The sequence below is a fragment of the Cibotium barometz genome, chromosome 12 (genome assembly GCF_041138505.1).
Source record: "Cibotium barometz isolate CiBa-2024 chromosome 12, ASM4113850v1, whole genome shotgun sequence".
NCBI classification, from domain to species: Eukaryota; Viridiplantae; Streptophyta; class Polypodiopsida; order Cyatheales; family Cibotiaceae; genus Cibotium; species Cibotium barometz.
In genome coordinates, this window is record NC_141057.1 from 46,833,095 (window position 1) to 46,850,111 (window position 17,017).

Here is a 17,017-nt window from a genome sequence, read left to right on the forward strand (position 1 = left end):
CACCAATTAAAGAAGAGCTACAAGAGTTTTTCTATCCTGCTGAGCCTTCAAATGCTTATTTTTACAAGGTTGTTATTGGTGATGTCTGAAATCTCGCTGATATCATGTTACTTTCTCCTGGAGAGCCTCCTTAATAGTGGTTATTCACTCAAGGGTTTTGCAAGACGGTCCTAGTGTTTGGGAATATTTTGTGCAGGTTTGACCCTTATTCAACCACACGCCACTACAAGGGAGAGGGAAGCTGCAAAGATGCTTCATCGGGATCCATTCAATGGTCTGAGCAATTGAAACTGGATGGGAACTTGGATGCAATCGACAATCACTTCAGATGTCAACGAAGATATGAAAACACAACGGAAATAACCATAAACAATGCTTAAAGGGAACACAACATTGAGCCGGAACGGTCGGCCCCCCGTAGGAACTGCTTTATTCCAACAAACGGGTTACAATCAAACTAAGGTGCGGCTGCAATACTGCACTGGATTTTCCACAAGTTTCCTCAGCAAACACTTGTACAAGAATCAAAGCACAAACCGCTCCAAGAATCAATATGAATCAACAATCCAGTGCGGTGTCAAACCCAACACCAAACTCTGTGCCAAAACAGCCCTCAGAACAGAGCCTCAAATCTGCCCCAGAGGAGCTCTCAAATCAGTACCTGATGTCTCCAAAACAGCCCTTGAACATCGCGATGGCCAGGAGGGGTGGAGAAGGGAGAGAAGAATCTGCCGTTGTATGGCCCGCGCAAGAGAGAGAAGAACCTGTTGGTTGCTGTATCACTGTATGACCAGCGAATCTGAGAGGAGGAGAAGTGGCCCAGCTGTCGTACCACTCTGCGGCTTGTGCCAGAGAGACACCAAAAGGGTGCCCCGCTGCTGTACCTCTGTACAGCCTGTAGAGAGGGGCAAAAACTGACTGTTGTACCACTGTATGGCCAGCTAAAAAGAGAAAGAAGTTGTTGCCCAGCCGTTGTACAGTTTGTGTTAGAGAGAGGAGAAGGTTGTCCACTGTCCACTGTACGGCCAACGCAAGGGGAAGAGAGAGAAGCTGCACTGCTGCCCGCCACCCTCTCCTCATGCGCATCCTTCCTCCTGCTTTTAAAGGAGATGATGAGCCCCAAAATAGCTGTGCTTTTCCCCTTTTGCCAAAATAACTAGGTTGGCCCAAAAATAGCTGAACTTGCCCAAATATATCAATTTAAAGCTTTTCTTGGCTTGTAAGTTTTAGCCAAAATATCAACTTTTATGCTTTTCTTGGCTTGATGCCCAAGTTTCATCTATGTCACATGCACTCTGCACTGTAGTGCATGGTGACAAACTGGCTCATCATCAGCAGTGCAACATTTGTACAATATTAGTTCCATTTAGGATGGTAATTGTTGTACGCCGTGACCCCATTGTAATCCTCAGTCCAGGATAAGTCAGGCACGAGCTACGTAGGTCATTCTGAGCCATAGTTAATCAGTCAGTCAGTCAGTCTAAGTCCCTTAACCCACTTAAAGAGACGCATTCTTGCGTATACAATCAGTAGAAACCTTAGGTTTGCATCAGAAAGCATCTTGCATATTGCACAGCATTCATGCATAGCATCTAGACCATTGCAAGAACCTCAGATAGCATCCAAGATTTATCTAGTATTTTTCTGGTATTTTTCCTAGCATTTTTAGCATTTTATACATCATTTAGACATTTTATTTGGACATGTGCAGTCAGTCGGCCAGCAATGTAGCCAGTCGACTAGCACATCTTGTCCATATAAGTAGAGGCTTTGCATAATCATTTAGTCATTCATCATATTCAGCAAGAGAGCCATGAAGCACTTGTCATCCTCAATCTCAGGAGCATAAGTGATTGCAGTTTCAGGCCTCTCTCTTCAGCGTTTGTCTCCTACAGCCCTAGGCGCCTCAAACGCATGAGCATTCAGCCATCCACATCAGTAAAACACAGCAGTTCAGCATTCAGCCTTCAGTCCATCTTGCGTTTTCTGCATCCATACAGTTTTCAGCATTCATCCATTCATCGTTTTGCTCCAACCACTTGGTGAAGGTAAAATGCAGCATTCTCTTTCATTTACAGCATTCATATACAGTCTAGAACAGTCCCAAACAGCCCCTCTCTCAGCCCTAGCTTTGCATCCCTCCCTCATACCATTGGGAAGAGTGCATAGGCTCGAGTTGTGATGTTTGTTGGGTATGCCATGGTGCCATAGGGTACATGCGGTGGTGGATGATTCTTTGATGATATGATTGTGCATTTACGCTTAGAGGAGGAGCATAGGGAGCATTTGGCCACAATGTTTGAGGAACTCCGGAAGCATAGGTTGGTCATAAATGGCAAGAAGAGTGAGTTCTTCTTGGAAGAAATACACTTCTTGGGGTACATCGTGTCTAAAGATGGGGTCGGTATGGATCCTTCGAAGGTAGAAGCAAATTGGCCAGATTTGAGAACCGTGCATGATGTACACAGCTTTTTGGGATTGTGCTCCTATTACAGGCGGTACATATAGTATTTTGCTGAGATTGCTTCGTCCCGTCATGCTTTGACAAAAAAGGGAACTGTGTTTCGATGGATCATGGGATGATTGGGAAATTGCAGCCTTTAAGAAGCTTACTTCGGATTCCGTATTGGTACTACCGGATCTCTGAAAGGCTTTTGTTGTCCAGTGTGATGCATGTGGGAACAGTATTGGGGCAGTTCTCATACAGGAAGGACATGTGATAGTCTATGAGAGTTGTATATTGCAGAATGCCGAGAAGCATTTATAGGTCTATGAGAAAGAGATGTTGGCTGTAATTCATGCTCTTTCTACATGGAAACACTATTTGCTTGGGACTGATTTCACTATGCAGACAGATCATCAGACCTTGCGTTATTTCCTCATGCAAACTAAGCTTTCTGAGAAGCATATAAGCATGGTTAGTTAGTACGAAAGGTACGTTACGGTATGGTACGATAAAATACGGTACTAATTGGTACCTCAAATTTTTTTGAGATACGGTACGATATTAGTACGTTTAAAAAAAATACTTCCTAAACTTAAAAATTGTAGACTAGAAGTTACAAAATAGTAGAACCATGAACATAATGTCATCATGCCATTAGAGTACAAAATTGTTACAAAAGGATAGGCCAAAAACTCATGGCATGGGCGACCGCCAACATGCGTACATACATGATACTACATACTACAATACATCATTGATGGGCTAGAAGGAGATAGATGCCCAATGCCTAGAGAGCTATAACATATCAAAAGTCTACATCATCACCAACATCTGCATGATCATCAACATGAGCACTACTAGAGTGTCCATCAAGAGAGTTCTCTGAAGAGGACTCTTCGAAGGTGGACGAGACACTCTGGGGATCATTCTCGCTAAGTAGGTTGCCATCATCATCAAACAAGGGCTCTCTAGGCAGTGGGGTATCATCATGAGGAGGCAATGGAATGTCATCATGAAGGCGGGGATTGGAGCTCGAGGATCCCCGCCTAACATATGTGCGAAGGCCACCCTTTGCCGATGTTGAAGGCGGAGGCCTATGAACTCCAACTGCTCGGCCCCGTCCATGCTGACTCCTGGTGCTGCGAGTATCTGCTGCCACAAGCTCACTATAGAGCTCCATGAAGATTGCCTCCTCCTCCTCATCAGGTTGTTGATTGACACTTGCAAAGTTTTCACTCGTCAACGTGAAAGTGTCAACATTGACCTACACATTAAGGCACAAAAGTTAGAGTCTGTACAGTGTACACAAAACTTAAAAGTTATGAGTCATGACAAGTTAGAGTCTAGACTTGTCACTTACTTGCTTGGGACTACCCATACTAAGAATGCCCTGCATCATGCGCAAGTTAGTGCGGCAGTAGACCAACCGCTCCAACTGTCGTGTGCTCAGTTGATTGCATATCCTCGTGTGTATGAGAGAATAGGAACTCGAGTTCCTCTCACATGCACCTGTAGAACAATCCTGGGCTAGGACCCTTAAGGCTATGGGTTGGAGATGCTCTAGTCCATACCCAAAATTGTCCCACCAAAAAAGGGGCTTCACAAGTGACTCCCTTCTCTAGCAAGTGGGAGACGAAAAGGAGGTTTGACCTCTCTGATCAACATAGCAACCCAACTCCTCTAGAAAGGCATTGTGCTCATCAACTGGCACAGCTCGAAACATATATGCATCCCGATCTTGTCGAAGCTCCCTATCGGTGCAAACTACTGGAGACTTGTAGGCTGGATGTACCAATGCTGCAAACCCGTGGATTGGTTTGTGCATCCACCTCCATCTCTTCTGTGCAATCTCCATGATTTGTGCTCGCTCCTCAGATGTAATGTCTGTGCAAGTCTCCAACTCCACAAGGGCAGCTCTAAAGAAGTGGACAAGAAGGCCCATGGTGGACCCCTCGCAATCTGTCATCCGCAAGAGCCTATAGAATGGAGTCATAGCAATGACAATTGCTCGGACTCTAATCCAAAATCTCTCCTCTAGGCAAAAGCGTTGCATGGCTTTGGCCTCTTCAGTGACGTGCTCATCCCAATCGTTCCACATGGTGGAAACAACTGTCTGGCGAAGGGCGGGCCTCACATCGTATAGACGCTCCAAAACCAGCCACATGTAGGCAAAGCGGGTGGCCGATGGCTTCTTCAAGTCAAGCCTGCTATGCTCACGAAACAAAGCAAGTGAAACCGATCCCGTCAAGTGGGAAAGACTCCGCTGGACACCCACACGCTTAATAGCACAACTTTAAAACCACAAATTTGAAATGGACAACTTTAAAACAACTTGAATTTAAATGAGCAGAAATGGAAAGATGGACACCAGCACTGGGGCCGGAACGGGCCGACCCCCCCCTCAATATATGATATATTTATTGGGAGTATTTAAAGAATACAATGCTCCATGGGTTCTGAGAACCAGATAATGTCCATGTACATATGAAAACAGTACCAAACAAGTAGGCTCGGATTTCGATGTAGAAAACTCGAAGCAGATCGACCACTGGTGTGGTCCAATCGCTACGGTCCTGTGCTTTCACTGGACTCCGCGGAGAGCACCACACTGGTGTTCCGAGACCACGCACAGACAGGCGCTCTCGTACTAACGCCTGGCTCTCCCGATCTCAGCACCTTTGGACCGAGGTTCGCCCATATAGCTTGGACAACCCGGCACCGAACGGGTGTAGGCCGAGCGGGACGAATCTTTTACCAGATTTAAACATATAATACTTTACTCAAATCTGAAAATCACTTACTTGAATATGGTTGATATGAAAACCAATACTTGTGGTGTTTAAAGCCACCCAGGAGATGCAAAGTCCCCTTGTAGAACGCAAATGGAGATGATGTACCACCACCGCAAGAGTCCACAGCCGCCTGCTGCTGTGAAAGGAGGAGTACCCACTTGCAAGGAAGGAGAGGCCTGGCTACAGCATGAAGGAACCGGTTGATTTGAAGAGGTAGCCGCCTGTTGAGAGTGGGCAGTCCACTTATAGATGGTGCGAAGCCTTACCACAGCATGTGAGCACACAGGCGCCTACAAGGGCAGCACCATATGGAGGCAGCCTCCTGGGGATGTAACGCAGCCTGTGTGGAAGGGAAGCGATCAGCTGTAGAGGTGCACACAGCCGCCTGTGAGAAAAGGAACGCCTGTAGCAGCACATACGTAGCAATGCCCTGTGAAGATGGCTGGCCCACGTCTGAGAGCAATAGCAGCCGCCTGAAGGAGTGGTAAGCGCAGCCTGTTCTGTAGATTTCAACAGTCGCCTGGGGAAGTAGGCGCAGCAGTGCCTTGTGAAGATGCAGGTTCAGCAGTCGCCTGGGGTAGTAGGCGCAGCAGCAATAGGGTCAGCCGCCTGTAGAGAGTCCACGCCTCAGAGCAGCCAGCAATGATATTCAGCCGCCTGTAGTGAGGCAGGCAGCGTAGCCTGAGAGGAGCCGGAGTGCTGGTCGCCGGTAGTCTACGTGAGAAGGAGGCGAAGGGTGATGGACCAACGCAAGAAGCGATGCCTCCCACGCTTGAAGAGAGACCTTCTTTTTAATAAAAATTAACGTGGAGATAACCTTAGTGTTGTCCATGCTTGCATGTGGGGAATTAGTGGGGGTTGGTGACCATGCCCACCCCCACACTCACTTAAAAGTGAGGCTCCCCACCTTGGCCCCAAAGTGGGTGCCCAAAGGGGGTGCCCACTTTTAAATAAGTGTGAACCCCTAACCTTATAAATCAAAGGGTTAGAATTTAAAACATTAAAACAACATATGTAACATACTTACCACCTGTTCACATGCACTGAAACTTGTCAGAATACAGAGCAGACTTCACGACTCACTGGCAGGCGTCCCCGCTCAGTAAGTAACACGTCAAGCAGGCAAACACACGAATACATGTCATGCGAAAACAGTTTCAAACATGCAAAATATGTGTGCATGTGTGCATGTGCAAATAGTAACATGCAAAATATGTGTGCATGTGCAAATAGTAACATGGACATATCTCCCGTTCATGGAACATGTACAAAATATCTGTCGGCACAAAACTGGCACGACATAAAAACATAAAAACCTGGTCTTCCTATGGAGTGACAGTCCCATAGGTAAGACACAGTTCCAGGCACGAGTTTCCCTAGGTGTGACAGTCCCATAGGTAAAACACGGCACGAATACTGGCTCTTCCATGGCGTGACAGTCCCATGGATCGAACACAGTCCAGGTCATACACGGGTGGCACTGATCTGGCTCCCGTCCATACGACACCATCCTGCTAACACACGGGTGGCACCAGTCTGGCTCCCGTCCATGTCAGCAAAATACTGGCCTCTTCACATGAGACACCGGCCTGGCCTCAAGTGAACGAGACGCAAAAACTAGGAATGGACCAAATGGTCGGCCAATTGGTGACATCCCCCCGGGCTTCTAAAGAGTTGACCTCAACTTAAAAGCCTCAAGATATGCCTGCAACAATTGCGGATAATATGCAAAATAATCCTCATTTACCCATTTGGCATCAATAGGCAAATAATTTTTAAACTTCACAAGGTATCTCCTGGAAAGCTTTCCTGCAGGTAGCTTTCTCTCCTTGTGAAAAACAATCTGTTCTGGCTGGAGGATCTCCTCAAGCTCTTCAATCTCTGGTGGATCTTCTGTGACAGGCTCATCAGGATCTGGCTCCACATATTTCCGAAATAGACTCACATGAAAAGCATTGTGAATCTTCCAATGACTAGGTAGAGCAAGTCTGTAGGACACTTCATTGATCTTGTGAATCACCTTGAAGGGTCCATAATAGCGAGGAGAAAGCTTAGGATATGATCCTTCTCGTCCTGGCCTCTTCCGAAGCCTAGCCTTCTCAAATTTCAGCAATACCCAATGACCTTCTTTGACTTCCATGTCCCTTCTATGCTTGTCAGCAGCCTTTTTATGCTTATCCTGAGATCTTGCAATGGCTGTGCGCACCTGACCAAAGGCAACATCCAAGTCACGAACATATTCATCAGCTGCAAAAATCTCATCCTTTGTACGAAGGATGGGTGGCAAGACCACTCTGCCATAAATAATCTCAAACGGAGCCTTTCGTGTAGAAGCATGGATTGTATTGTTGTAGGCAAACTCAACAAGTGGAAGATACTTCTCCCATGCACTCTTTTGATCTGCCACATAACATTTCAATAAATCCAACACAGCTGAATTCGCAGCTTCACTTTGGCCATCCGTTTGGGGATGATAAGCTGATGAAAACTCAAGCTTAGTACCCATATTATCAAACAAAGCCCTCCAAAATAGGCTTGTAGTCCTGGGATCTCTATCCCCAACAATGGATTTAGGCATACCATGATGCTTGAAAATATTAGCAAGAAAAAGCTTTACCATATGATCAGCTTTAATGGTTTTCTTGACGGGCAAGAAATGAGCTTGCTTGCTAAACCTGTCCACAATAGTCCAAATAGCATCATTCCCATGCTGGGATCTAGGCAAATCCATAATAAAATCCATCGTGATACTTTCCCAAGGTTGCGAGGGAATAGGCAATGGCTGAAGCAAACCTGGAGGCTTTTGCCTATCAAATTTCACCTTTTGGCAAGTGATACATGCACGCACATAAGCCTCAATGTCTTTACGCATGCTTGGCCAAAAGAAATACCTCTGAATCATGCGAGTAGTAGGCATAATACCTCGATGACCAGCATATGGTGGAGCGTGACATTCGTCCATAACCTTAGGACGCAAATCCTTCACCACACATAGGCAATTATCCTTCATGAGATAACCCTCGTTGATAATATAAGAGGCATGTGAATGACCAGCCATGAAATCAGTCCATATATGGCAAAAATCAGCATCCAAATGATACAAATCTCTCATAGCAGATAGATCTCCATGAGAGGCCACTGAGACTGCAGCAATATAAGGCCTCCTAGATAGTGCATCGGCCACCACATTTTTCTTTCCTGGAGTATGCACAATCTGAAAATGAAACATGGAAAGAAAATTTGCCATTCTCATCTGCTTCTCTGAAAGCTTGGTTTGAGATAGAAAGTATCTCAAGCTTTGATGATCTGTCTTGACCACAAATTCAGCCCCAAGAAGGTAATGTTTCCATATCTTTAAGGCGTGAATTACAGCCAAGAGCTCTTTCTCATAGATATCCATATGAAGCTCAGCATCATGCAAACGACGGCTCTCGTATGCAACTGCATGCCCTTCTTGATTTAGGACAGCTCCTATGCAATCACCACAAGCATCACATTCAACTACGAATGACTTGTGCAAGTCAGGAACAATCAATACTGGACCACATATGATCGCATGCTTGAGCTGCAAGAAAGCATCCTGTTCCTTTGAAGTCCATTTGAAAACAGTTTTCTTCTTTGTGAGATCATGTAGAGGAGTGGCAATCATAGCAAAATGTCTTATGAAACGCCTGTAATACGAACATAATCCCAGAAAACTACGTACTTGATGTACGTTTTGCAATTCGGGCCAATTCCGAATAGTCTCGATCTTTGCAGGATTCATTGTAACTCCATCTTTGGATACAATATGTCCTAGATAATGAATCTCTGAAAGGAAAAACTCACTTTTCTTGGCATTGACGAAAAGTTTATGCTTCCGCAACTCTTCGAACACTGTGACCAAATGAGTTGTGTGTTCCTGTTCATTCTTGGAGAAAACCAAGATATCATCAAAGAAGACTCCTGTAAACTTGCGATGGAATCTGAATATCCTATCCATCATACGATTAAAAGTAGCAGGAGCATTGGTGAGACCAAAAGGCATTACCAAGAATTCATATAATCCGAAGGCTGTCCTGAATGCAGTCTTATGGACATCTTGTGGCACCACTCGGATCTGGTGATAACCACTCTTCAAATCAAGTCTGCTAAAGCAAGCTGAGCCATCAAGCTTATCCAAGATATCATCAATACGTGGAATTGGAAATCTATTCTTGATGGTAAGCTTGTTCAAAGCTCTATAGTCCACACACATACGGAATGATCCGTCCTTCTTTTGAACAAGAAGCACAGGAGAGCAGTAAGGTGAGGAACTGGGCTGAACCAAACCTTTCTCTAAAAGCTCGTTTACCTGCTTCATAATTTCTTCTTGTTGTGCGGCACTCACTCGGTATGCGGGTTTGTTAGGAGGAGAACTACCTGGCACAAGATCTATGCAATGATCTTCGGGCCTTTGAGGAGGTAATTCACCTGGTAATGAGTCAGCAAAACAGTCTTTGAATGCATTAAGAAAATTCAGCCTATCATTAGACATAGCATTCACATTTTGATGATTTGGCACAAGACTATCACGCACAAAAACCAAGTACGCTGAAAGACTCTTTTTCATTGCTTTATTAATTTGGATGTGTGATACAACTGGGATAGAATCCCCTTCTTTGCCAGCATCAATAAAGTGCATGCGGCCTTTATGCATAAAAGAAATCATATTGGACTTGTAGTCTTTGCGGGGCTCAAGCCTATGGTGCCACGGCTTGCCCAACAATACATCACATCCATTCAGAGGAGCAACTAGGAAATGCTCATTATCAAGATAGCCCTGGATATGGATACGCAACTTCCCAATCAAAGGGGTAACCTGCACCTCTTTGCCAATAAATGCAGCTTCAGCTTCAATTTGAGGTCCCATGTTTTCAACCTCAATTCCCAATGCAGCTGCCATTTGCACAGAGATGAAATTGTCAGTTGCACAATCATCAAACATGAATAATGCGGGCTGATCCTTGATTTGCCCCCAAGCCTTGCAAACCATACGCTCTTTTGCATCATGACCTGTATTACCTTGCACATCAGGAACTGCATGAACATTTGCTTTGGTGTGCTTGTCCTCGTGCTTTGGTTTGCGATCTGGGCATTGTCGGAACATGTGGTCTTTGCTACCACAAGAAAAGCATTTTCCATCCTTAGCATATTGCTCTCTTTGCTCCGGGGTTAATCCAAATTTGTTCTTCCTTGGGCCCTGTTCTTTGGATGTGTAATTTTCAGCTTTACCACCCTTGTAAGGCTCCCGGAAGTTCTTTTTAGGTGGCTGTCCACCCTTTTGCTGATTTGGGACAGCCTTGTCCTTCGCCTTGGAACCTCCTTGATCCTGCTTGATCTTGAGCACCAATTGCTCTGTAGCAAGGGCAGAAGCTGTGAGTTGTTGCAACGTATGTTTTGGGTGCAATTCAATACCCGATCTATAAGCAGGTTGCAATCCAGAACGAAACTTCCTCTTTCTTTCCTCCTCAGAGATTAGCATGAAGGGAGTCACTTCCAGCAACACTTTCCAAAATTTGTTCACATACTGTTGCACACTCTCATTGTCTTTTTGCTCCAACCTGTCCCACTTTTGAGTGAGAGTTTGCTCTGCATTGGGTGGCAGGAACTGAGCATAAAATCTGTCTTTGAATTCCTTCCAAGTAGAGATGGGATCCTTGGTGATCTTTTCGGTGATCCACCAATGGGCAGCAGTGCCTTTCAGAAACATGCTAGCATGGCGCACCTCTGACTTTTCTGTAAAGTCCTCATCGCTAAAAGCAATGTCGAACTGTGCCACAAACGCTAACACCTTAGAAGCATCATGTTCACCATGAAAGACATCAAATTTGACAGATTTATCACCTGCTTTGAACTCCTTGAGCTTCCTGGCATGAGGCTCATGGTCCTCTCTTTTTCTTTTCCCCTTATCCAACGGGGTAGCCCTGTCTGCATGGGCTCCATGGGCCGTCATAGAAGCTTCATGGGGCACGGTGGCATGTGCTCCACGAACTCGAAGCTCAGATGCATGTGACTTACCTGCATATGGCATAGTCTCTCCATGAGACAACTCAGAAGGCAAAATTTTTCTGGAAGCAGACCTGTCACCATGAGATACATATCTTGCATGCATGTGACTTTCGTGCCCTCCATGAGCACTGGCATACATCAATCTGTCAGGCTTAGTGCCTTGGGGAGAAGATGCATGACGAGAGGTGACAGTCACCTTTTCCTTTTGCAAAAAAGATTTCAGCCTCTGGGATGCGGGATCTCCATGCTTCAAACGAGGTGGATTTCTGAATTTTAGCTCCCCGTCATCCCCCTCTTTGATATCACCTTTGCGAAGGAGATAGGCAAGTGCCAACTCCCTTGGTTTCTTGCCCACTTCACGAGCCATTGATTCAAAGGTTACATCAACCATAGCATCAGCCTTCCTGGCTTCAATAGCACTTTGTAGATGAGGATCTTCATGCAAAAACTTCAATTCTTGCTCTTGAGCCTGCAAAAGTTTTCTCATATGTTCCATTTCAGCTTTCATAGCATCAGGGTCTTATTCAAGCATAACTGTCTTTCCTGGAGACAGTTGACCCTTGGATTCACTATCAAGAACCCTTTCAAGGGGCTTGTGCCTACCACGCAGGGCATCAGACCCACGAGAAGCACTAGATGGACCCCTCGAATTTGGTACTTCCAAAGGGTTGCCTTGGCTGTCCATTGTGTTCAAAGTTTGCTAAAAGCGGGATGTCCAGTACACAGGTTCGTTTCCCCACTAGGAAGAGGGAAACAACCGTGCTCTGATACCAATGAAACCGATCCCGTCAAGTGGGAAAGACTCCGCTGGACACCCACACGCTTAATAGCACAACTTTAAAACCACAAATTTGAAATGGACAACTTTAAAACAACTTGAATTTAAATGAGCAGAAATGGAAAGATGGACACCAGCACTGGGGCCGGAACGGGCCGACCCCCCCCTCAATATATGATATATTTATTGGGAGTATTTAAAGAATACAATGCTCCATGGGTTCTGAGAACCAGATAATGTCCATGTACATATGAAAACAGTACCAAACAAGTAGGCTCGGATTTCGATGTAGAAAACTCGAAGCAGATCGACCACTGGTGTGGTCCAATCGCTACGGTCCTGTGCTTTCACTGGACTCCGCGGAGAGCACCACACTGGTGTTCCGAGACCACGCACAGACAGGCGCTCTCGTACTAACGCCTGGCTCTCCCGATCTCAGCACCTTTGGACCGAGGTTCGCCCATATAGCTTGGACAACCCGGCACCGAACGGGTGTAGGCCGAGCGGGACGAATCTTTTACCAGATTTAAACATATAATACTTTACTCAAATCTGAAAATCACTTACTTGAATATGGTTGATATGAAAACCAATACTTGTGGTGTTTAAAGCCACCCAGGAGATGCAAAGTCCCCTTGTAGAACGCAAATGGAGATGATGTACCACCACCGCAAGAGTCCACAGCCGCCTGCTGCTGTGAAAGGAGGAGTACCCACTTGCAAGGAAGGAGAGGCCTGGCTACAGCATGAAGGAACCGGTTGATTTGAAGAGGTAGCCGCCTGTTGAGAGTGGGCAGTCCACTTATAGATGGTGCGAAGCCTTACCACAGCATGTGAGCACACAGGCGCCTACAAGGGCAGCACCATATGGAGGCAGCCTCCTGGGGATGTAACGCAGCCTGTGTGGAAGGGAAGCGATCAGCTGTAGAGGTGCACACAGCCGCCTGTGAGAAAAGGAACGCCTGTAGCAGCACATACGTAGCAATGCCCTGTGAAGATGGCTGGCCCACGTCTGAGAGCAATAGCAGCCGCCTGAAGGAGTGGTAAGCGCAGCCTGTTCTGTAGATTTCAACAGTCGCCTGGGGAAGTAGGCGCAGCAGTGCCTTGTGAAGATGCAGGTTCAGCAGTCGCCTGGGGTAGTAGGCGCAGCAGCAACAGGGTCAGCCGCCTGTAGAGAGTCCACGCCTCAGAGCAGCCAGCAATGATATTCAGCCGCCTGTAGTGAGGCAGGCAGCGTAGCCTGAGAGGAGCCGGAGTGCTGGTCGCCGGTAGTCTACGTGAGAAGGAGGCGAAGGGTGATGGACCAACGCAAGAAGCGATGCCTCCCACGCTTGAAGAGAGACCTTCTTTTTAATAAAAATTAACGTGGAGATAACCTTAGTGTTGTCCACGCTTGCATGTGGGGAATTAGTGGGGGTTGGTGACCATGCCCACCCCCACACTCACTTAAAAGTGAGGCTCCCCACCTTGGCCCCAAAGTGGGTGCCCAAAGGGGGTGCCCACTTTTAAATAAGTGTGAACCCCTAACCTTATAAATCAAAGGGTTAGAATTTAAAACATTAAAACAACATATGTAACATACTTACCACCTGTTCACATGCACTGAAACTTGTCAGAATACAGAGCAGACTTCACGACTCACTGGCAGGCGTCCCCGCTCAGTAAGTAACACGTCAAGCAGGCAAACACACGAATACATGTCATGCGAAAACAGTTTCAAACATGCAAAATATGTGTGCATGTGCAAATAGTAACATGGACATATCTCCCGTTCATGGAACATGTACAAAATATCTGTCGGCACAAAACTGGCACGACATAAAAACATAAAAACCTGGTCTTCCTATGGAGTGACAGTCCCATAGGTAAGACACAGTTCCAGGCACGAGTTTCCCTAGGTGTGACAGTCCCATAGGTAAAACACGGCACGAATACTGGCTCTTCCATGGCGTGACAGTCCCATGGATCGAACACAGTCCAGGTCATACACGGGTGGCACTGATCTGGCTCCCGTCCATACGACACCATCCTGCTAACACACGGGTGGCACCAGTCTGGCTCCCGTCCATGTCAGCAAAATACTGGCCTCTTCACATGAGACACCGGCCTGGCCTCAAGTGAACGAGACACAAAAACTAGGAATGGACCAAATGGTCGGCCAATTGGTGACAGCAAGCACCTTCACCTTTAGCATGTCGAAGTTGACAATAGATGTAGCTTGTTGCACAATCCTCTTCATCTAGCCGAGCTTCGCCACATCCTCCATGAGTAAGTCAATGCAATGACTCGCACATGGAGTCCACACAATGGTGGGGAATTCCTCCTCAAGCAAGCGGCCCATGCGTCGACAATTTGATGCATTGTCGGTGATGACTTGCACCACGTTTTGAGCTCCAACCTACATGGTAGATAAATCATATGAGTTGAGGGCTTTGCACAAATGACAAAATCAGCCACACCTAAGTAAAATAATGCTTACCTCTATGATCGCTTGCCTAATATGGCGGTAGATGAAACTCACGGTAGTCTTTCTCCCCCTTCTCCCGGTGTCAACCGCACGCAAGAAGTATGTGCCAAGCGGGCAAGACACAAGGATGTTGATAATGCCACGCTTCCTTTGATCACTCCATCCATCTGTGAGAATAGAACATCCATACTTCGTCCATCCGGCTCGAATCGGGTCAAGGGCTCGATCAATTCTCTCCTTCTCTTCATCAATCTTCCTCGTGCGCATAGCCGTGTAAGAGACCCCCGTCCACCCCTCACATGGACCCACATTTGCAATCGTCGTCACCATCTTCTTCCATTGCTCCTTTTGGAGTACATTGAAGGCAAGATTGCATTCAATAATGGTGCGAGCAATCTCTATCTCCGCAAGGCGTTGCCGCTCCTTAAGGAATGCAACCGAACCTCTCACACTACCCGTGACTTGGTGGAGAGAGGGTTGCACCCCTTCACGCTCCACCACCCTTTGCCTTTTGCCCGGTGCGGAGGCGGACCGTGCATCCGTGGAAGTGGCAGTGGAGGATACACCAATGAAAGAGCCGGTGGCCGCTTCATCATGTGCCGATGGTGGTGCCGGTGCGCGTGTTGATGATGCTCCTCTACTTGAATTTGAGCCGCCGCTCATCTTCCATGAAATGTCATCGGCAATGCTTTGCGGAATCTCCTTGCATGGAGCAACTTGTCCCCCAATCTTTGAAAGGTGCTGGAGAACCCTTGTTGTTCCACTGGTGTATGACTTGCCGCAATATCGGCATGTCCAATGATGGGAGTTGGACTTCTTGGTGTCCTTCTCCACATTGCGGCAATGCAAATCAAAAGCCTCATGCTTCTCCCGAGGCATGATGGATAAGAGAAGGGCTAAAGCGTGGAGTAGAGGAGAGAGCGTAGAGAAGATGAAGTATGGGAAGAGCTTGGAGGAAGAGAACTTGGAGTAGAGGCTCAAGTGGGATGGAAGGAGCTTGGAGGAGGGTGGAGGAGGGTGGAGGAGAGGCTTGGAGTAGAGGCTTGGTCCTTGAGGCTTGGAGTAGATGGAGGGTGGTGGAGGAGAGGCTTGGAGTAGATGGAGGAGAGGCTTGGCCCTTGAGGCTTTTATAGAAGGACTCAAGAGAGATGAAAGGAAAACAACCAAGAAAACGGGCAGAAAACGGCTATTTCCAACGGGCAGAAACAGGCGAAATTCGTACCTGATCGTACGGATCCGTACGGTACCGTACGGTACGATTCATACGTACGGACAGATCCGTACGACGTACGGAACTAAGCCTGCATATGAGATGGGCCAACTTTTTGTCTATGTTCCACTTCCAGATTGTACATGTGGAAGACAGAAAGAATGTTGTGGCAGATGCTTTGTCACGCAAGCCACAGGTCTCAACAATTTCACTTGCTTATCATCATGAGCTTGATGAGATGAAAGAGCAGTATGTGCAGGATGAGGATTTTGCGAGAGTCTATGATCAGATGTCTGAAGGTCAGCGGTATGATCATTATACTCTCAGGGATGGCTTTTTGCTGATGCATGGTAGTCTGTGTGTTACCAGGCAGTTATGGCTCAAGGTTATGATTGAAAGTAATGCTCCACCGTATGCAGGTCATAAGGGCATTGAGGCCACGGTAAAGGCAGTTGAGGCTTTCTTTTATCGGCCGACCTTGAGAAGGGATGTTGATGTTTTTGTTAGGCAATGCATCGTATGTCAAAAGGTGAAGTTTGACTCTCAGAAGACACCAAGGTTACTTGAGCCTTTACCTATTTCAGATAGACCATGGGAGAGCATTGCCATGGATTTTATATTTGATCTTCTGAGGACACAAACGGGGAATGATGGCATTTGGACTATCATATGCAGGTTCAGTAAGCAGGCTCATTTCATTCCCGTGCGTAAGAAGATTAAAGTTGATCACATGGTGAAGTTGTTCCTGGTGAACATCTTCAAGTATCATGGAATGCCTTCGTCTATCATTAGTGACCGTGATCCACGGTTGACAAGTTTATTTTGGAGAGGGTTGTTTGACAACATGGGTATAACTCTCAAGTTTTCATCATTATTTCATCCATAGAGGACAGATGGGCAGTCGGAAGAGGCCAATTCCATAGTGTTAGATCTTCTCAAATGCTGTGTCAGAGCACAAGTATTAATGGGAAAAGTATCTTCCTTTGGTGGAGTTCGCTTATAACAACAACGTCCATACCTCGACGGGCAAGGCGCCTTTTGAGATTGTGGAAGGAGGGAAGAAGGTACCACCCATTTTGCACACAAAGAATAAGATCTTTCAGGTTGACCAGTATGTGGAGAACATGGATGAAGCTTATAGGAGAGTTAAGTTGGCACTCCAAAGAACTCAACAAAAGCAAAAGAAGGCAGCAGACCGTCACAGGCGTGCATTAGAGTTTGCATTGGGTGACTGGGTTCTTTTGCGTTTTGAGAAAGCCAGGCTCAAGAAGATGAAGGGTAAAGAGCACATTATT

The 17,017-nt window shown here is 46.4% G+C and overlaps 2 protein-coding genes across 2 annotated transcripts in view; one reads left to right on the forward strand and one right to left on the reverse strand.

The window, feature by feature from the left end:
• The window catches only part of LOC147633493 (DNA gyrase subunit A, chloroplastic/mitochondrial-like), a 107,260-nt gene that overhangs the window by 57,879 nt on the left and 32,364 nt on the right, over window positions 1-17,017 (forward strand). The gene's annotated exons all lie outside the window — the stretch shown is intronic.
• LOC147633494 (uncharacterized) lies at window positions 3,085-3,834 on the reverse strand. The gene is made up of 2 exons (XM_086805859.1): window positions 3,807-3,834; window positions 3,085-3,710 (listed from the first exon to the last, which is right to left on the reverse strand). The coding sequence occupies exons 1-2, from the start codon at window positions 3,822-3,824 to the stop codon at window positions 3,252-3,254; spliced, it is 477 nt and encodes a 158-aa protein (XP_086661985.1). The 5' UTR covers window positions 3,825-3,834; the 3' UTR covers window positions 3,085-3,251.